This window comes from Dermacentor albipictus, chromosome 2 (genome assembly GCF_038994185.2).
Source record: "Dermacentor albipictus isolate Rhodes 1998 colony chromosome 2, USDA_Dalb.pri_finalv2, whole genome shotgun sequence".
In the NCBI taxonomy this organism is placed as follows: Eukaryota; Metazoa; Arthropoda; class Arachnida; order Ixodida; family Ixodidae; genus Dermacentor; species Dermacentor albipictus.
In genome coordinates, this window is record NC_091822.1 from 18382974 (window position 1) to 18405056 (window position 22083).

The window sequence follows — 22083 nt, forward strand, 5'->3', positions numbered from 1 at the left end:
TCTTGTATGATGCCAGGGTTAGCGCAGAGTATGAAGTCTACTTCATTTCTAGTCTCGCCGTTCGGGCTCCTCCACGTCCACTTTCGTCTATCCCGCTTGCGGAAGAAGGTGTTCATTATCCTCATATTATTCTGTTCCGCAAGCTCTACTAATAACTCTCCCCTGCTATTCCTAGTGCCTATGCCATATTCCCCCACTGCCTTGTCTACAGCCTGCTTCTTGCCTACCTTGGCATTAAAGTCGCCCATTAGTATGGTGTATTTAGTTTTCACTCTACCCATCGCCGATTGCACGTCTTCATAGAAGCTTTCGACTTCCTGGTCATCATGACTGGATGTAGGGGCGTAGACCTGTACAGTCTTCATTTTGTACCTCCTATTAAGTTTCAGAACAAGACCTGCCACCCTCTCGTTAATGCTACAGAATTACTGTATGTTACCAGCTATATTCTTATTAATCAGGAATCCGACTCCTAGTTCTCTTCTTTCCGCTAAGCCCCGGTAGCACAGGACGTGCCCGCTTTTTAGCGCTGCATATGCTTCTTTTGGCCTCCTAACTTCACTGAGTCCTATTATATCCCTTTTGCTGCCTTCTAATTCTTCCAATATCACTGCTAGACTCGCCTCACTAGATAACGTTCTAGTGATAAACGTTGCCAGGTTCATATGAACCTGAGAAGTACGAGGACATAAAAAAAAATGTGTTGCCATATGAAAGTCTGCAATGTGTGAATAATTACTTTGCAAGTTTGTTATCTTGATGTGATTCGTTCAATAAAGATAACCCATTGCTACTCTTAATAGCTTGTTGCCTCTCAAGATTCTTTGAATTGTCTCCCCAAGGCTCCAAGAACCAGCACTCTTTCCCTCCTGCCAGCAGCCATTGGTCATCCATTCCCTTGCACGAAATAAATTTGATCTAGGAGCTTCTGCAACTTCATTCTTTTTCGAATTGCAGATTTGCCGCTACGAAGCAGCTGTTTACTCTGAGGTATGAATGAATCGCAAAAATAAGCTTTACATAAAATGTGCGCATGTAAACATTTGAAATGCATTTAAACCTACGTGTCTGCACCGCATACAAGATCGAAAACGTGCAGCTGCTTTGAGTGACGGCTAGTGATAAATGACGTCCTGTTAAGGGTCACCGACATAGCTGCAGGCCGGATAGTTCTCGTGGCGACGATCGTTAATCAGCTGGCTTCAGCAGCCTAAATGCCCTCACATTTTTGTCCACATTACGTGCGTGACGTTTTCTTTAAACACCCTTTAAAACAATTCTTGCCTTCCAGCCTCGGCGGCAAAATTCATATGCATGCTGAAAGATATTGCACTGCTTTTTATTGCGAAGTACAACGTGTTTGCACGCGAATTTTTTAGTTGTTCGAGCCACAGCCGTAGCCAAGATGTCATTTCGGGGGACGGGTCCTACCTCATCCCCCACCTTATATGTACGTTCGTGCTTATGTTTGTATGTAGTAAACATGCTGTAAACATGCAAAGTTTTAGAGCATCTGATCTGCAAACACATTAGCCAGTTTTTAGAAGATAACAAGCTTGCATCAGATGCGCAGCATGGATTTCGGCGCAGACTATCTACAGTCACACAGGTAATAACGACTTGCCATGATTTCTTTCTTGCAATCAACAATACGAACCAATTTGACGCAATATTTCTGGATTTCGCCAAAGCGCTTGATGAAGTACCCCACAGTAAACTTCTTCAAGCACTTATTAACATTGTAATCCATGGCAAAGTTGTTCATTTCATTAAGGCTTATCTTGACATCTGTTTTCGGTATGTCCAAGTTGATAACGGCATTTCAGAACTTCTTCCAGTCACATCAGGCGTGCCCCAGGGCTCCGTTCTGGGACCTATCCTATTTCTTATTTATGTTAATGATATTGCGAACGTTATCAACCAGCATATAAAAATCTCTCTTCGCAGATGACTGTGTCTTGTACAAATTGGTTCGATCACCCGCCCACCAAACTCGAATTATTGACAATTTAACTAGTGTTGCTAATTGGTGAAAGGGCTGGGGGATGGTTCTAAATATTAATAAATGCGCGATGTACTGCGTATTTGTAACAAGACTACTTCCATGACGCACCCTTGTTATATAGAAAGCACACCAATGAGGGAAGTACTCGCAATAAAGTATTCGGGAGTAACAATCACGTGACCGTTAAGTTGGAGTGACCACATAGATAACATATACAGTACCGCACTGCGAGCCCTACGAGCCATCCGACGCAACCTTTGCAACGCGCGGCTCCAAGTTAAGCTGATGGCCTATAAAATCCTTGTTAGGGCTAGCCTAGGGTATGCATCAATCTTGTGGGACCCGCATACAAAACAGAATATTACCAAGCTAGAGGACATAATGAGGATGCCTGCAAGATTCGTTTGTAATAGGTACAGAAATGATTAGTTTTCTTGGCGTCGAGTCGCTTCAGTGAGGGTGGGCCGAATCAAGGTTGTAGTTCTTGCATCTCATGTATCATGATTTTTTTAACAATTGATTTGTTTCCCTGCATAACCCCTATGCCTCGCGCCAACACTGGTTACAATAATGGCAAACAGCTCCAAAAGTATTGTACAAATATTGACACATTCAAACACACATTTTTTTCCCTATAACATTAGCAGTCTGGAATCTGTTACGGAGGGACGTTGTTGACAGCCCCAATGTTGATGTGTTCCTCGCAATATTGGAAGCTATGTTTCAATGAGGCATCCTTCTTTTGATGCATCAACATTTTTTTATTGTATGTGCTAACTCCTGCCTGGACTCAAGAGAGTCTGCAGATAAATAAATAAATAAATATGTGCGTATATATATCTACATACAAACTAAACATTTCAGGAGTTTGCGACCTTTTTTGAGTCAAAGAGTAAAGAGTTTATTCAGACAACGTATGGTACAGTTGCCTAGGGCACAGACCAAAAGGCAACTGAATGCCTGACAAGAAGTCTGCGCCATTCTTGCTCCCATTCGAGAGCACAAGACACTCAGCGCATAAAATAAACACTAAACGAGATGGAAATACAGAGTGGTTGGTTAACATTGAAACTGGAGTTATTTCATAGTGAACATTTATGTACAATTGGGAAAATACTCAAAGAAACAACAGAAAAGAACCCTCGGGCTACGCCAATGGTTTGAGCGTCACCTGCATTAAAGGGCGCTATCTTGCGGAGCACTTGCGAACAATTGCCGCATGTAGCTCGCGACCAGCACACAAAAAGCAAATGGGACACCGCGCGGCATTTGCCTCCTGCACGCGCGAGGAGTGGCTTCACTGCCTAGCTAGAACATAATGGCGAACCTATGCGCAACTCAGCTCCCTGCGGGAGCACACACAGGGACACTAGTCATGATCGTTGTGATATGGCTGTGAGTGATCGTCGTAATGATTCCAACCAATTAATCTGCTTCACCGGTTTCCATTTCGCGATCACATCTACTGTCAATTACCGGAGAACCAGCATTTTTTATCTACTTGATTTCCCTTTGTCAAATGGAGAGGACGGCACCACACGTCGCAGCAGCCACTTAGCAGAGGTCCCGACGCCCTATTACATGACAGTGAGGCTGCCGTAGAACATCGTGCATGGAGAAAAAGAAATACTTATAACAGTGATCACAGTCCGTGTGCATACAAGAACGTTGTTTTACACTGCAGACCAGTGGGAAACATAAAAAACTTTCATGCGAATAATAAAGTAAGAGACCACTTCTATTGTAGGGCGGATTGCCCTCACAAAAACACTAAATGAATTTAGCAGAAGCGCATGTAGGATGAAAATACTGCTTGCATAGTTTGTTATTTTAGCATAGGCATCGTGCGAGGTAATGATTATGCATAACCGCATACTCTGAGAACGGGTCTTTCAAACCTAGTATTTTTTATACACGAATTTTCTTTCAAATTTCCTAACGAGACAGATTAACTTTCGTTGTAATGGAGCAAGAATTTGTGCACTATTGTTAACTTGTACTCAAACAAACAAAACAAATGTCAAATATCATATTTAATAATAAGGCCAGACGTGGGATAGAGGTAAGGAACATTAGCTATACACCAGACAGCTCTCTTCTGAGACACATGCAGCTTTCCTTAAATTTATAACACCACTTGTGCACCACACAATGCTACAATACTCTCGAAGGGAAGAGACAAATGAATTATAAAACAGAATTTTAGCTTTGACAGAAAGCATGTGCCTCAGCCTTGATGCAATGCCGAGAGTGCTAGAAATATTATATTGAATGTACTCATCATGATCATGCCATGGTAAATGTTCTGAAAAATAACTCCAAACGTTTTTACAGAGATTACAAAATATGTAGCCTAAACGAACAATAATCAGCTGCGATAATTTTTGTCCTTTGGTCGTATAAAATTACCCTTGTTTCTGTGGAGTTTATTATTAGGCGATTGATGTCTGCCGAGATCTTTAAACTTTTGAGAACGTCATTGGTTGTGCCTTCTGTTTAGCTTCAACTGTTGTTGAAAGAATTACTGCAGTATTATCGGCGTACGGGACAAGCTGTGCATTATCTGAACTGTTTAGGATGTCTTATACATACAGGGTTATCAGCTTCATGACATTTTCAACAATAGCCTGTTGCAGATTACATAATTATATTCCTTGAGCAGGATTATTCAAAGAGGCGGACATTATTTGCACGAGAAATCGAAACACACATTGAACAAATTGATCAAAATGTGCTAAACATCTTCTGAATGACTTCCTTTACGGCACTGTATTGCAATTCACCTCCTTGTCTTCCTTACGGCATACGTTGCAGTTTGCAGCCGGGAAGATCTTGAGGCATATCCCCTTCGAAGCAATTTTCAGAATGACGCCAGTTTGGAGATGTGCGCCTTCAAACTGCGCAAAAATGTCACTAGTACACGTAAGCGTGAAAAAGGCAACCGGCGAAGCAGACTGATTGGTTGGAATAGTTACGACGATCACTCACAACGGTATCAAAATGCTTTTTATGCACTGAAGCACAAAAGTACCTGGAACGCCTTGGTATTTCGTACCACACCTTGGGAAATACCACAAAACAGGTATGTTCCTTGAAAATTTATTTCAAGTGGGTAGGTCTTGGAAGCTCACCGGCCACAATGTGTGAATTGCATTATGTGCCGTAATGTTAGTAATAAAAGGGGAATTGGCGAATTGTTGTTCATTAGGGAAATATGTGCTTCGATTTCTCGTGCAAGTAATGTCCGCCTCTTCAGGTAATCCAACTCAAGGGCAAAAATTACGCCATCACAGGCGATATTTAATATTTCTATAAAAGCATGACAATGATCCCCCTTTACGTACCGAACTATAATGGCCCTAATACACTGCCTTGGTGGACTTCATTTTTAACAGACTGCTCGGAATACTTGGCAACGTCTAGGCACTACTGTGTGCTCTGTGTGTATGACTCGGGAAGCGCACGAGCCGTCCCAAGGACACCGTGTATCTTGCCCTTTGAAAGAAGAATTGCTTGATCGACAAGATAGAACACTTTCCAAAAGTTTATGTACACAGCCATTATGAGTTATTTGTTATTGAACGCTTCTATGATAATTTTCTTTTGCGTAGTTAGTGCCTTTGCCGTGGAACGATGTTTTGTGAAACCATGCCGAAAATTTTGAAGAAGGTTATGTTCTTAAGGTATGATATGATTCAAGAGCGCATGATTTTCTCTGTACCTTTTGAGAAGGCTGGCAGGACTTATATAGGAAGTTAATTATTTAGGATTGTTTGTCATCATGCTTGTATATTGGCACCATGCGTGCAGTCTGCATCATTTCAGGGAACATAGCTCTCGGCAAAATTATGTAAATATGAGTGACGACAGGGGTGATTTATTTTACAGAATAGGTCATTTCCTTTTCCCGCTCATTGGGACACACAAGAACGGACGAAACAAAGGCGATGGCGTCGATCGCAACTGATTCATTATTGCGAAAGCATTACGTCACGTCCATCGACGGCGTGACGGCACCGAAAATGTCCGACGGCAAAGAATAAAACCACGTAAGAAATACTTGAATTGAGGTCAGTTTTCTCAGGGAGGTTCTTGTAAAGAGAGCACATTAACTCCTATGAAATAATATTAGGCAAATTTCCGTCTGGGCGGTAGGCGAACCCGGGCCTCCGGAGTGCGCGACGAGCGCGCTTCCTCGACGACACTCGACGGTCGACAACACGTGGGTGCGTCGCGCGCCAAGTGTTTTGCGACGCAGTGCGTGCGTGCGTCGTCGAGCTCGGCACGAGGCAGTCGATGGGCGGGCCACGTCGCAAGTTTATAAAATCAGTATGTAACATTCAAAAAATCACGAGCCACATTCCACTCTATACGAAGTTGGATGAGTATAGCGAGGCTGTTTCGCACACGACACAGAATTTTCAACGAAGGTAGGACTTCTTTTAGCGTGACCTCTATATGCGTTCGCGTGCACGACGGGACCGTCGCGCCGACGAGCCGCAGGAATCTGGAGGTGCGTGACGTTTCCACGGGGTGCACCACCACGGTCGAGAGCGGAACGCGCAAGCGCTTCGACCAAGAGAGGGCGGTGCGAACGTAAACGATGCCGACGTGATGCAGAGTGTAGTATCTGTTTTTATCGGCTTAATATATGTTGGTGGTTCTATTTGGACCCAAGATATTAGGTGTATTTTTGTAAGTTGGCGGAGTGCTTGAAGCCTGCTTCACCTCCGCACGGGTCGACCCGGTATTGCACTATCTTCGAGATCGCCCTACGGTTTTTGCACACGTAGAACAAGAATGTATGGAACTCTAGCCATGAACAGCTTCGCTGTAAAAGTATTAATGTCCAATTGAATGCCGCTAAGCGATCCTTCGACTTATCAACTCCTTGCGCGCAAGATGGTGCACTGACGCGCTTAGCACATTTGACCTAGCTTACTGCAGTGCGCAGTTAAAACGCAAGCGAGAGCTTACGCGGACATGGAACGTGCGGAAAGAATCACTTCACCAGTATAATGATTTCACATTGCCGCACGTAAGCAGTCTTAAATGCCTCTGAAGAATTATTTTTTTTTGGAGCTGATGCAGTATTAAATAGGCATACACGCATGAGCAGGCCATTCACAAACTTAGGACACCCTGCTGTCTAACGACCTCGTTTCCGATTCGTAAAGCATAACTGGCGTATCACTAATACACCCTGGCTTTATCATTTTTATATAGTAGATTTCCATTAGCTCACGTGCTTTCTGATTCTTACTTCTTCCGAGAATCTCAATCTCTTGCAAACGTGGCTGACACATGAAAGTTTCGCGGTGCGCTAGCAAATGTGCCATGTCATCTTTCGTTTGATTTAGCTCGTGCCCCCTGGCTCATTCATTTATACAGCGCCCTGTCTGTCCGATGCAGGACTTGCCGCACGTAAGGAGAATTGTATAGACCATCCTCGTGGCACAATTTCCGCAAGTCGTGCCATGTCCCTTGTCACATCCGTGCCGGCCGGTCTCCTCGCGAGTGGTTTTCGAGCACAGTCGAACCAGCTTGACGAGGGCAGTAAACGCAATGGACAAACCGTCCATACCAGCCTGTCGCCTTCTTGGTGTCATGGGATGGCTTATGAAATTAAGGAACTACTGCATGTCCTACAGTTCTAGATATTTTCCCGCTCACCCAAGTGTCATTGGAAATAATCCAGGTCCCAGCCAATTTATTCTCAGCACCAGCATTTTAATCCAAGTACCAATAATTCAATCCAGGCGCCGAGATGTCAAGGTACGATTCGAGGAGGAGGTGTACGTCCGTGGCCTGTGCAGAGGTGAGGTGCAATCATCTTCACGAAGTCATCCGTTAGGGAACCAGAGCTGTGAGCTGCAATTGGTGCTAAGAAACCGCTCTTGGCATTCATACTTTCAATGTCAAATTCGGAAGTATTCGAAATGCTGGCCAAGAACATGCAGGATGGAAGCACTTGAGGCCACAGGCTGAAATTCAGAAACGGATAAACGACGCCGTTATTAGTAATCGTCACCAGCGTATGCGGAAGAGCAACATTCCGGTTCCAAAGCACGTCGATGATGGCGCGAAAGACATATTCACCGTCAGGAAAATGTGACTGTGTGGTCAAAGCGACGGTCAACCGGCGCTCCAACTGAAGAATCCCGGTTGCGCAGTAGATGAGAGTGCAATGAGGGGATAAAAAGTCAAATCCAAGGATAACGACGTGAGGGCAGTTGTCGATCACAGCAAAGAGAACAAAGAATTGGGGCGGCCAGCTATACTTAAACGCACAATACACATTCCAAGAACAACCAGCACGCCACCGTCGGCCACACAAAGCACTCGGGCAGCTGCTGGGGTGAGGACCTTCTTTAAACATCTACGTAGACGAGCCCTCATCACAGATACGTGAGCTCCTGTGTCGACGAGCGCTTGAACAGGTAAGCCGTCTATTTTAACATCCATTACACTTCTATTTGTGGGCACAGACAGAAGATTTGCTGCAGTAGTAGGCAATGCAGCACCACCTCCGAGGGCTGCACTTCTTAGTTCTCCGAAAAGTTTTAGCCAAAAGCCGCAGGGGACGAAAGGCAACGTGGCTGCGGCGAACGGGAAGATGGGCGACGCGTTCGCAGTGAACGAGACTGGTGTCCGCGCGGCGATGGTGAGTGACTATACTACGTGTTACTACTAGCGTTGTCGGCGCTGTTAGACTCGGTGGTAGGTGAAACATTGCGGGCATTTCCTTTAAAACGGCTCAAGTTAATCAGCATGCGAGGTCTTGAGGGCCACGATTTGCGACAGTATCTGGCGATATGACCAATACGGTGACAGGTGAAACATATCGGCTGGTCGTCCGCGGTTCTCCACTCATTCGGGTTGCGATAACGCGAAGAGAAGCGTCGGGGTGGAGCGAAAATAGAAGGGCGTTCGTTGGCTCTGGGGTTGGCGACAGCACAGGCAGAGTGTAGGCCAATGCTTTCAAGTTCCTGTCGAATGATGGCTTGCACGAGGAGAACTGAAAAGGGGGTGTCGTCAGGGCTACGCGAACAGAAAGCTGCGGGCGCCATCGCATCCAGTTCACGTCTAACGATTCGCCCCACGTCGTCCCCTGATGGCGACGCATGCTGCTGTGCAGGCTGATCTTCACACGTCGACGTTGCTGCAGTATTGTGAAGCCTGGCGAATAGTTGCAGGACACGTCGGCGTTTGGCCTGCTTGAATTGTCGGCGCTCTTTGATAATAGCATCAACTGTAAAGCAGTTTTTGCGCATGAGCAGATTAAAGGCGTCGTCAGCAATTCCCTTGAGCACATGCCCAACCTTCTCAGCTTCTATCATCTAGTGATAGGATTTGCGACAAAGCGCCAGCGCGTCCTGGATGTACGAAACATAGGACTCCGTGTGGGATTGTGCACGGAAGGCCAGTTCCTGCTTTGCGGGAATTTTACAGCCGGCAGATTTGCCAAACAACTCTGTTAACTTCTCTTTGCCTTGGTCCCAGCTGGTCAACTCCTCTTCATGATTTTCGATCCACACCTTTGCCGTGCCTCTGAGGTAGAACAACAGGTTAGCTAGCATAAGCGTAGGGTCCTATCTGTTTATTCCACTCACACGTTCGTACATAGCCACCCACTCTTCAACGTCGGCGCCATCAGTCCCGCAAACGGTTCCGGGATCTTTGGGTTGGACAACCACAACCACAGGAGACAGTGACGTAGCGGGCGATGGTGACGTTGGAGTCGGCAACAACACTGATCCAGAGTGCTCACCATCATTTATTGTGAAGACGCTGATGCGACGTCCACTGCAGAGCTCCGTTTCCAGCCGTGGTACCCTGCACCTCCCACCAATATGTGACGGGGGTGCTGGAAGAATAAGACTGCATTTACGAAACATGTACAAGCAGAGTCAATGGGGTTAAGATGGCTGACTAGTGACAACACACAGCATCCAGCCACTCGCGATCTTTCCTGCCTCTTGTTTTTATGCTTCCGTAACAATAATAGTAATCGTAGTATAGAAATAGCAACATTCATCGGTCGGGAGAAGTTGGAAAAGTGAACGTAAGGTGAATTCATGGCGAGGGCGGAATTTTCAATATTCCGTCGTGCTGTGGTGAGCAACGTGTTCTTAGCTTCCCATCTTATGTATGTGCTACAAATACTGCACGGCTCACTACTTGGCGTTCAGTACTGCGTCGCTTATTTGTAACTTTTATTTCGAGTTCGAGTCGTGAATCGATTCGGCGCGAAAATCTCTTCCTCCCTCTTGAACGTTGTGGTGTGGGATTGGTCCATCTGTTCGTCAGGCGAATTGTTTCCCACCTGTTTTTTGAGAGACAGTGACCATCCTTTTTCGCGCAAAATGTTGCAACTCCGACTAGTTCATTATCTTCCTAATATAGTAGTGTCATCAAATGCCGAAGAGGTCCCACAGGCTCCTTGGGAATTTCTCAAGCGCGTCGTTGACGCATTTGTTTTCTTTAATGTTAGATTCAGCCTGGAGTACATGTTCACTGCGAATCGAAAAGCAATTTCTGTGGCACTGGTGTACTCGGTTTTCCCAGGTCCTTTGCATTGTGCACCTTATTTAGGCCGAACTTATCAGGATGTACTTAAGCGCACCAGAAAAATGTGTGTACCTCGTGGAGTAAAAACATTTTTCTTTAAATTACATTCCCTCCCTGTTAAAACTTGATTGAATTATTGGGGCTGCTTTGTGCCGTGGTCAACAAACAGTCGACTCTGTCCGCGTGCCGGGACCACAGATCACTGTTTTATAGACTGTAGGGATGCTGAATTTTGGGGGAACCTTCTACAATGGACGCTTAGAAAGGACACTGACATCACTCCATATTCAATTAGGTTTCTACCTTTTAAGGTTACGAGCGGTGCTCCCTATGACATGTTCATTGTATTTGTTTTATAGAGCCTATGGAGATGTAGAGTGTGCGATGGCCCTGCCTAATTCCCGCGATCTACTAAATCCCTCTTTCGCGAAAGTGCTGCTTATGTGAGAAGTATGTATGCTGCGAAGGAACCTCCGCCTTACTAGATGGACCTCTTAGATGCATGCGTGTCCTTGCCCAAGTTTTGAGTGTGTAGCTGTGCCCGCTCTGTAATATGTCTTCACTTTTGTTCTCCATTTAATAACGAAAAAAAACGCAGCGTCTGAATCGGTTAGCGTGGTGCTCTCGCCACCCGGAGGTCGGTGGTTCGAATCCGCAACCTGACAAGTAATCTTATTTTCCCGCAGCTTGAGTTTTTTGTACGGCGAAACCGACGGCGACACGACTGAGCCAATACAAGCTCCGTTTCTAAAACGTTATTTGTTTTCATGTGTCTGGAACGTGATAAAAAAAAGGCGGAACGAGCCCACACCTCAAAGCTCTAAAAGTAGACCCAAGTGTGTACTTCAGCCATCACATTTATTTTTACTTGGCTTAAATACAAGTGAAAACGACCAAAATTTCATTGAATCATTCAATTACACACGAGACAGTCAAAAGTATTGTAAAACAGTAGGCGGGCCTCTTTATGAGAAGGTACTTTTTTCGTGACCGACATTGCAGACATGTAGGTTAGGCACCGTGCAAATTATTCACATAATTTAGCAAAATAAAGTTGTAGGCCAATTGGTGAGACGTTGTAAAACCGCTACAGACACAGGACGGAGGGAGACCACAACACAGAGCAGTTGACCGCCTGTGCTGTCTGCCTTACTGAATCAGAAAGCCAATGAGAGTAAAATCGTTACCATACAGGAGAGCGACATGCTGGTGGGCCCCGTGGCGCCCACCGAGGACAGGACGTCGGCGCTGGAGCCGCTTCCGCAGTTCTATTACACCGAGGCAGGACACTGCGGAGGACTCACCAACCCGTACGCCACCAACGTGTTCGGATACGTCAACTCCTTCGACGTCGATGTGAGTGTATCGCACAGCTACCTGCTCCTACATTTCTGGTATTTTCCTTGCGCTCAAAGAAAAGCTATAAAATAAGTGGCGGACACCAAAGTGAGACAGGAAAATTGGATGCCACCTCCAGTCGAGCCGGGGAGGGGGGGGGGGGGGAGGGGGAGGCGGTAACTTAGCTGCAGCCGGCGTCTCTTTGTGTTGGCTAGATGCAATTCAAGAAAGAAAAGTGTCATTTCCAATTAGTGCCATGCACTATCGAGTGGAACAACAGCCAGCACATTGGGTACTTATTATTCTCACCAATATTTGCAAAATAACATTAACACCATCGATTGTCACGAGCTGAGACATTGTTTACAACATCCAAGTGAAGCGTTGTGCGTTTCATGTTCAGGATCGAGCTCGCACATTTAGACATAAATTACCCATGTAGTTCCCCTTTGTCTACGCACCAGCCCGCGAGCTAAATATCTCCTGCAAGAAGCCGCCACGACAGCAGCGAGAATGTTTCCGCGGAGCCACGGCTATTGACGATATGTGTGTCTTACAGTAGGCTGCCCTGCCAGCCCTAAGAAAACTCGGTCACCCCCTGCAGCTGTGGGCCGGGTCACTTGAACGCCCCTAACGCCGTAATTGCGACCCAATGGCGATCGCACACCCAAGCGCCTATCTGTCGCAGCCGGCTAAGTGGTCGCAAGAATACCGCCGTTTTCTGAAAACACTCTCAAATAGTGCGCCAAACAGTGACACTGAAACTGGGTGGCCATGCGCCGCGTCACCCAATAACCGCGACGGCGCCTCCCTGTCTGGCAGCAAGGCCTAAAAGCAAACTACACTAGCAGCCGAGAATGTCAGCGTGAGAAGTCTCTAGCGGTAGCAGAGAATGAACGTTGTGCTTACAGAAGAATGCAGGCGCATGAGCCAATAACAAGCGCTATCGCGAGTCATGTCGCCCTGTCTTCGCCCGCCCTTGCTTCATCTCCACTAGCACAAAGCTGGAAAACACATTTTAAGTTGCTGTTTGTCTTGACTTTTGGATATCAACAAATAAATGTCGGAACTTGTATGCATTCGCCCTCCGAGACCAAGCAGGCGTTTCTGCACAGGTGTGGATCGGGCTGTTCACGGCCATGCTCTTCGTGAGCTTCGTGGTGGCGCTGATCGACGCCAGGTTCCACTGCACTCGCCTGGCCGTGGCCTACTATTTCGCATTCCTCAACCTGTTCAGCATCTTCCTCATGGAAGGTAAGCTGCTTCTACCGCACAGGAATACAGCGGGAATAAACCTTTTAGGAAGCCACTTGGCGTTGCCTCCTCGTAAGCTGGTGTGAGAGCTAGTCTCCGAAACTGTGTGTTCGCGCAGACATACAATTACATAACAAAAAACTGATTTTACAGGGAGAGATACAAGATGAAAGTTCGTACACAGTACGGACGTCCGTTAGTGTGGTATGCGGAGTGACGTGAGAGCACAAGCAAGAATACCCACCGTGCTTACCGCGCCGCCATGCATTGTGCGGCACGCAGCTCGAGTACCAACGAGGAGGAAACTCAAGCCGGTGGGCGGCTTTCCCCGACGTTGTAGCCAGAAACGTTCGAATTTCACATACAACTGTGAGCAACTTGGGCCACAATTAACACCATTGGATTATCAGTTCATTCTAGGCTCATGCAGTCAATTCAGCACATCTCACTTTGTAGCAGATATACCGACATGCATTCATACAAATCAACAAAGCTACATGTAAAGCATGGCGTGAGTTTCAACCCGCATTTGTTTCAAATTTTTCTTTACTGCCAGTGATCTGACTAACAGTGTCTTTTTGTTTAGTATCGGGCGATAAAACGTATCGGACTGCTTACTGAATAAACCGCTCAGCGACTTAGAGATATTACCCAGCGAACTTTTACGACAGCGTCGCATGTCATAAATGGAAGTGGCCGCACGGGGCAGAATGTTCGCTGCCTTGCCCTGTGGAGCGAAAAAGAGGCGAACGCCGCTATGCGTTCTCCGTGTCGTCAATGTAGCCAAAAAATCTTCAATAATATTTATTACTCGTATAGACAAAGCAGAAATTTCTGATATCACATGTTGGATATTATCCTAATCGCTTCCGAATGGCCACTACGTTTAATATTGCCCGAATAAATTTCGTTCCGCTCGTTCACTGCCAGGCGGTCGCAAAAAAAAAGAGCAAAATTAAAAAGAAACGCCCTACGTACAGCCCAGCTAGCATTCCCGCTTCCAGTCATTATGCCTAATGAAAGGAATACATATTATAATTGTGTCCCTCGTAAAGGCATCAGGCGGAATTTCAATCTGTGTATTCTACAAACGGAGGAGGGGGGGGGGGGGAGGGGAGTGAGCATGTACCATTGCATTGACTACACAGGCAAGATAGCAGTTCCTTAGCACAGAATTTCTCACGCTGTCGGAGACATTCAACATTCTTGGTAACACTGGCCTGATTTCGCCTTCTTAAGGTGTAGACTTAAATTTACGTGTAGAACTCGCCTATAGGTAACATAACCAATATCTCCTGTCGCTGCTCAAAGCGCCTTTCAGTGCAACAATTTCGAAGAAAGCTAACCTGAAATCCTGTGGCATACTTCAACATCGCCCTGTAGAATTGATTCACCGACAGCATCGCCAATGTTTTGCAAGATTTTCGGCAGGCTTTCCTCCTGCGAAACTGGAATACATTTGATTTCCAGGTTTTCCTTTCCCGAGTACTATTCCAGTTGTACCATTTTTAGTTAATTCACTTCCACCTGTTCTTTAAGGAGTGCACACTCAGAGAGAAGGCAAGCGTTCTTAACCTTAATATCTGCGTTTTCCTTTTGAATGGCTATCATGCTAGCTTTCATTTCTTCGAAACATTGGTTAATCAATTCCATGCTAGCTTTAACTTCTCTTTTTTTTTCTTTTCCATATTCTCGTTCCAGAGAAGCGCGCATGTAACAAATTTCCTGCGTGATTTCTTTCAACATTTTTAACATTTCAGGATCAGGTGTCATGCTTGGAATAAGAGAATAGGGCGACAGAAACAAGCCCAACAAGTCAAGATATGGCAGCGGCAACAGCAAAATTTACATAATTCATAAAAAGTAGACACTGATGCGAGTTCTAACCTGTAAGGACCGAATACGATACACAAGCGTAAGCCGTGTGTCTCCAATGCTGCCGCCGCTGCCAGTTAAGCCTCAAGCTGCCACCATCCCGTTTTATCCGGAGCTGCTCGTAGTGGGCGTCACGGCAGCTGTCGATCGTACACCACGATGTGCAATGGGAACATGTGCGCAGTCGCACGGTTTGGTCGCCGCAGAATCGTTGTCAGCTTGAGTGTGGGCATCTGTAAGGAGAACAGCGGGAATCTGTTCCCGCGTTTTTATGCAGTTGACACTTTATAGTGTGTTATTACGGATGCCACTGCTGGTTGTTTTTAGTTCTTTTTCCTTGTTTTTGCATTTACGTCTTAGTTCGTTAAACATAAATTCGCAAGCACGACACGAACCGCGACGACCTACTTCAACCACCGGGTTGCTTCCCCTGGTTTTGAAGGGAAGTGGTACAATTTGATGCCGACTTCCCCTTCGCGGTTGTGGCAATCCTTAACGCAGCAGTACCTCCGCTTGTTCTTTTTGTTCACACTTCTTACGAAGGAGATTCCAAGAGGCTGTGGTGAATCCATTGGCAAATTGCAATAGCAGGCTTTCAGGCGGGCCTGGGCGCACCACGGACAATGGTCAAATGACGGTGAGTGCCTACCTGCGGGTGCTCGCCTACGCTGCTAGGTGGCGCGACATGTACAGGCTAACCATTGCACCCTACGGCCTGCATCTCAAGCCAGAAGCGCTTCTTCCGCGCGATCCTGGTTTTCGCCGAGGATGTCACCCTGTCAAGATTTCTGTCTTCGACCTTAGACTTCTGTCAAACAAAGGACCACGCAGGATTCCGTAAAGGCTACTCAACAATAGACCATATTCACACTATCAATCAGGTGATAGAGAAATGTGCGGAATATAACCAGCCGTTAAATATAGCTTTCATTGATTACGAGAAAGCGTTTGATTCTGTCGAAACTTCAGCAGTCATGGAGGCATTGCGGAATCAGGGTGTAGACGAGCCATATGTAAAAATACTGAAAGATATCTGTAGCTGCTCCACAGCCACCATTGTCCTCCAAAAGAAAGCAACAAAATCCCAATAAAGAAAGGCGTCAGGCAGGGAGATACGATCTCTCCCATGCTATTCACAGCGTGTTTACAGGAGGTATTTAGAGACCTGGATTGGGAAGAAATGGGCATAAAAGTTAATGGAGAATACCTTAGTAACTTGCAATTCACTGATAATATTGCCTTGCTTAGTAACTCAGGGGACCAACTGCAATGCATGCTCACTGACCTGGAGAGGCAAAGCCGAAGGGTGGGTCTAAAAATTATTCTGCACAAAACTAAAGTAATGTTTAACAGTCTCGGAAGAAAACAGCAGTTTACGATAGGTAGGGGGCACTGGAAGTGGTAAGGGAATACGTCTACTTAGGACAAGTAGTTACTGCGGATCCGGATCATGAGACGGAAATAATCAGAAGAATAAGAATGGGCTGGGGTGCATTTGGCAGGCATCCTCAGATCATGAACAGCAGGTTACCATTACCCCTCAAGAGAAAAGTTTATAACAGCTGTGTCTTACCAGTGCTCACGTACGGGGCAGAAACCTGGAGGCTGACGAAAAGGGTTCTACTTAAATTGAGGACGACGCAACGAGCTATGGAAAGAAGAATGATAGGTGTAACGTTAAGGGATAAGCAAAGAGCACATTGGTTGAGCGAACAAACGCGAGTTAATGATATCTTAGTTGAAGTCAAGAAAAAGATATGGGCATGGGCAGGACACGTCATGAGGAGGGAAGATAACCGATGGTCATTAAGAGTTACGGAATTTATTCCAAGGGAAGGGAAGCGTAGCAGAGGGCGGCAGAAAGTTAGGTGGGCGGATGATATTAAGAAGTTTGCAGGAACAACATGGCCACAATTAGTACATGACCGGGGTAGTTGGAGAAGTATGGGAGAGGCCTTTGCCCTGCAGTGGGCGTAACCAGGCTGATGATGAGGAGGAGGCGGCTTCTGTGGCAAAAATTACGTGTTACTTTTAGAAGACAGTGTTAAAAGTAGCAGTTCACCTGGTTAAAACCTCAAAAGGTACCGGCCGACAAGAGTCGCGGGCGCGCCAAAGCAAGTGAAACCATAAAATATTTCCATGCACAGACTTTCTGCGAGAAAAACTGGCGTCCGCGCAACGAACGCACGCTCGCTAGCAGACGACACACTTGACAACGACAGCAAAACTGAAGACGTCACGTTGTATAACCCATCCCTCAAATATGCATATGTAGCAAAAAGGTGCCAATATAAATTTGCAGTTGAAATAAGGCACCATTATAAGAGCGTACGCGTGCAATCGGTCTCAGCGCCCGCAGTGAAATTACGTTGAATACGCCGCGAAGCTCGTCTTCACCCCAATCCAGTTCGCTCGCAGCGCCCTCGCTAAGTTCTTCCTCGCGCGGCGCCTCAGCGGTCGAGCACCCTTCGTGCTCACTCCAACCTGAACCACTACGCAGCGTCCGCCCGGGTGACACGTGGTTCCGCCAAGCGGTGGCTCATCGGCACCTGGTGGCTGGCCGTGTTCGTGCTGGCAGCAGGCTTCACGGGCCACATGAAGGCCAGCCTGACCATGAAGGACCCGCGGGCACGCTACGACACCATACAGGACATCGTGCAGAGCAGGGACGTAGTGCCGGTCATTATTCGGGGAACCACCTACGAGGAGCGCTTCCGCGTAGGTGTCTACAAAACCCACTGTTTGCTTCTATGTTTGTGGCGAATTCTATGCACTGCTCCAGAAAGCGTATGCTGGGAGTAACACTGAGTTGCATGCACCCACCTGATTTTCACAATTACGTTTGTTGCGGTGTTACTCCTTTACACTGAGCACGGTGGTCCAATTTCATGCCGAACACACACGCGACATGCTCACTACGGCAGAAAAGTGACTTATTAGGTACCTTCTCTCAGTAGCACTAACTGTCCAATCCCTTGCGCCCTCTCCTGATTTCCGCACCAGAGCGGGGCAACACAAGTTGGCCTTAAATCAAAGTTCGTGTTGTTTTTATGGAGTGTATTTAAGACAATTTGCATACATTATTTTGGGGGGACATAGCTGAAAGTGCACGTGCCCGAGAGGCTAAGCCAGCTTCTACAGCAAGAGCAGCAAGGTTCATCATAACAACGCTACAACAGTGACATTGTATACAATACAAAAGCTTCGTACGTTTGACCTGCTTTAACAAGAAATTGAACCAAATTTAATAACGGACCATGACTGCAAGAAAAAAAAAAAATCTGCCCACCACGACAACATCGGTTATCACACATCAGTGATATGATTATTTCACAACCTTTTTAAGTTTAGCAATTAAGATCACCTCTTTAGAAGGTGTAAAATTACAGGGCATTGGTTTAAAGTGTCTGGAATGTGATAACTTGGATTTTGATTGCCATAGTTCGTATGGGAACGATGTTTGTATGCTGATGGTTTTCCGGATGTGTAGGTGCGCGTTTTAGTAGAATAGACTGTATTTACTGAAATAATAATTATCTTGTTTACTTTACATTGATGTAAAATATATAGCGTTCGTTTGTACCTGTACCTGCTTTATTTCCAGCATTTTGTACTTTCGATGTACGGCTTAGTGATTTAAGTGACGCAAAACTTTCCTATCGCTGTTATTGATTGTTTTTGGAATAATTTAGGACTGTAGGGCTTAGTTCGTGCTGTCGAACAGCGCATTAAACCACAGTAGGTTAATCGTGAGTGGACTAGTTCATTGTAGATTTCGCGTTTTTTAGTTATAGGCAAATAATATATGAAGGTGGTAAAAGTTACAATTTAGTATCCTAAATTGACGCTGAGCGATAGAATATGGAGGAAACTAGAGATTTTCGTGAATTAAGACATTGAAAACAAAAAGTTGTTGCGTGTTGGATAAAAGTGTCTAGAAACCTTGATCGAAGCTCTTTATACCTGCTAGTATTGAAGTGCAAGTACTATGTTTCGTAAGGATTCAATTAAATTTATTTGATTCTGACGAGACTCCTAATTTTCCCAGCTACATGTCTACTTGTTTATCAATTTCATCTGTATTGTAGCCTGCAAAGAATGCATTTGTGTCGTCCGTGTTTCATATTTTCACGGCCGTCACTATTTACACTGTCTTTATTATACAGCAAAAATACCATTGGTGTAGGATAGATGCTCGGGGCACACGATATTCCACGTTATTGATTTGCGCGAATTGGAACCATTTATAAGGGCACATTGCTTTCTTGAATTCGCTACAGGAACGCAGGTCGGATATCCTGGCGCGTCACTGATTAATTTTAGCTCCTTTGTATTCTCTAACTAACCCTATTGCAAAAACCTTCGAGGGCCCTCAAGTGCGAAACCAGCGCGTGTTTTGACACTGCACCGCACGCTGGCGCTCACCATTGAGGTCGCTGCATAATGAGAGGTCGGTCTCACTTGACGGGTTGCTGGTTTCCCTGCTATACACAATGCTCAGCAGTAGGTGCGCTGTACACGCGCGGCCCGGTTGATCTCGCGCCCTGGCAACTGTGTTGTGCCGCACGGGGAGTAACTGAACGTTTAAAATTTCATTGCCAGATGTACAATAATTTATGTCGTTATCGCGCTGCGCGGTATACCAAGGCATATCTTGAGAGCTTGGACTTGGATGCCTTGGATTGTATTCAGGTTAGTTCTGCAGGTGTTGCAGATAACCGGTAGGCTGTACCGCAGGAATCCAATAAAGAGGACCCTGTTCAGTTGCAGCATAGATCGTATTGACACGTGTACTTATCTTTATCGGGCGACCACGTTTGGCCGCCTGGCAGGTGTTGTCGTGCAGCGCGGGACGCGCCTGCATGTAAAAGAGGTTTCTGGAATGTTATCGATGGTTCCGTCCACTGTCTTTCACCGCAACTTGTGTAATCTGATTGCATGTATGCGCGACGCGAATAGTGTAGAACTTTGTGGAAGACACGTGGGTCCCATCGGTTAATCTGGAACATTCGACGGCTGATCTGTAAAAGCCGACGCGCTTGACCCGCTGATCAGATTTTCGATGATCGCCGAGCGTGTTCGCCGCTATCGTTGTGCTATAAGTGTAGCCTGTTTTGTGGGCACAGGTTCGCCCAATAAAAGTTAGTTTTGTCGTTCACAGTACTGCTACTGTGTTATTCAACGTCACGACCACGTGACAGTATCGACACTTTCCAGATCTATGGTGAATTCAGGTCATCCACGAAAGTGGTCTAGGAGATATTTCTGCCACTGAAAACCCCTAAAAATATGTGACATGTGCTGTACGAGATCAGCTGTCCGTCGACGGATATCACGTATGGAGACATTGGTTTCGTTGTAAATGCCACTACTGTACACGTTCAACATAATATTTGAAGTCCAGGTTCTCGAAGGTAAGATGATGTTAACGTGCCTGCCTTCTGAAGTAGCGCTCGAAGCTGCAGTCGCGTCACACCCGACGTCCAAATAAAAATGTCGTCGCCATGTATGCACAAAATGCACAAAATGAGCGCCAGTTTTAATGTGCAAGTCCGGCACCTATTGGAAGCAGGTTATCTTAGTGTAGCAGTGGCCACTGTGGCTGAGCGCCTAAAGAAGTCGGTTTCGAGGGGGACGGACGTTATTAGAGAAAGCAGTAATAGCAAAAAAAAAAGAATAGTGGCTATTCCGTACATGCGTTCAGTGTCGCACAGGCCTAAAAAGTTGCTAGTAGATATGATGTTAATGTTGCTTTCACGGCTCCCAATAAGCTAGGTGAGGTATGCGCTGCCGTACAGAGGAAAAAGGAGCGGGTAAAAGACAAAAAAGAGCAGATAATTGTTGAGTGAAGCACAATAAGAACAACAGTTTTACTGACTGTCGTATGGGTGCGGTTTATAACATCCCCTTAGCTGTGGCCAGTTCTACGTAGGGCAAACGGGACGGTGTATCAGTCAGAGGCTAATGGAACATAAAAGGTCGTTAACCGGTGGATGGCCTCATAATCTTTCCTTACATTGCCGAGATTGTAGCTGCACGCCAGAGTTAGATGAATGCGCGATATTGTACAGGCATAAGAATGAAGATACGCGTCTTATGGTAGAGGCATGGCATATCAATAATGGTGGAAGTGCATGCCTGGGTCAGCCTTCGATTACTTTACATAATGAAGAGATTAAGTGCCTTAACAGTTATCTCTCACGTAGACTGGCACATGTACCCGACTGACACGTGGTGACACCATTCCTGGGCTTGCGCAGACGAGTTTTGTGTCTCTTTTTTTGCCTCAGTGCTCCCTTCAGTTGATAGTCGGCGTTCGTGTTGTCCACTTCTCTGCTCTTGTTTCACTCCTCACCTCTTCTTTGCACATTGAAGTGCAAGAGCGATTTTTTTATTTCACCCCCATCGAAATGCGGCTGCTGCGATCAGGATAACATCCGCGACCTTGAGCAATGACATAGCCGCAAAGCTACCACGAGTTCATTGAAGTGTTGATTAGCCTCGCGACCATAGCGTCGCCTACACCCTGCGGTGCGCCCTAACTAATGGGGTTCTGCTTGGGCACGCCCGATGATATGCCGAATATGTCAAGTTGTCCACTTGACACATTTTAATAGTGTTTATTTTTCAGAAATAGGAGAAAAGTACCGTACCGTAAATCGAACTTAAATTGATCCCGTTTCCACTTAACAGCTGTCGTGTCAGGTAGCAGCGTTTCCTTGTCTTCCCACGTCCCCTTTTCATTATCCCCTCTACCCCTTGTATAGGAGCTGCAAGCGAAGATTGGCAGGGCTGTTATTCCCTCATTCCGCGACTGCATCGATTCTGACCATTCTCTGCCTCCTCTCCCCCGTCCTCCCGACCATTTCATCTAGCTTCCCTCTGGATCTGCACGTTGATAGATACGCAAGCGCTGCAATTTCTGCAATAATTTTGAGGGGGTCCCACATAATTACAGCTGTCAAGAGGCTACTGTGGCTACGCCCATGGAGCTCCGGAGGGTATTGTGCACATTCGACGCCGTGCAAAGGTATAACGAG

The 22083-nt window shown here is 46.1% G+C and overlaps 1 protein-coding gene and 1 pseudogene across 1 annotated transcript in view; both read left to right on the forward strand.

Moving 5' to 3' along the window:
• LOC135918438 (glutamate receptor U1-like) overlaps window positions 1-19846 on the forward strand; it is a 47878-nt gene extending 28032 nt beyond the window's left edge. Inside the window, exons 4-6 of the mRNA XM_070533500.1 lie at window positions 11771-11932; window positions 13030-13168; window positions 17544-19846. Of these exons, the coding sequence (XP_070389601.1) occupies window positions 11771-11932; window positions 13030-13168; window positions 17544-17845 (603 nt within the window). The 3' untranslated portion in view covers window positions 17846-19846. The remainder of the gene's footprint in view (window positions 1-11770; window positions 11933-13029; window positions 13169-17543) is intronic.
• On the forward strand, window positions 6609-6786 carry LOC135918465 (U2 spliceosomal RNA; annotated as a pseudogene).
• Window positions 19847-22083: the final 2237 nt, after the last annotated feature.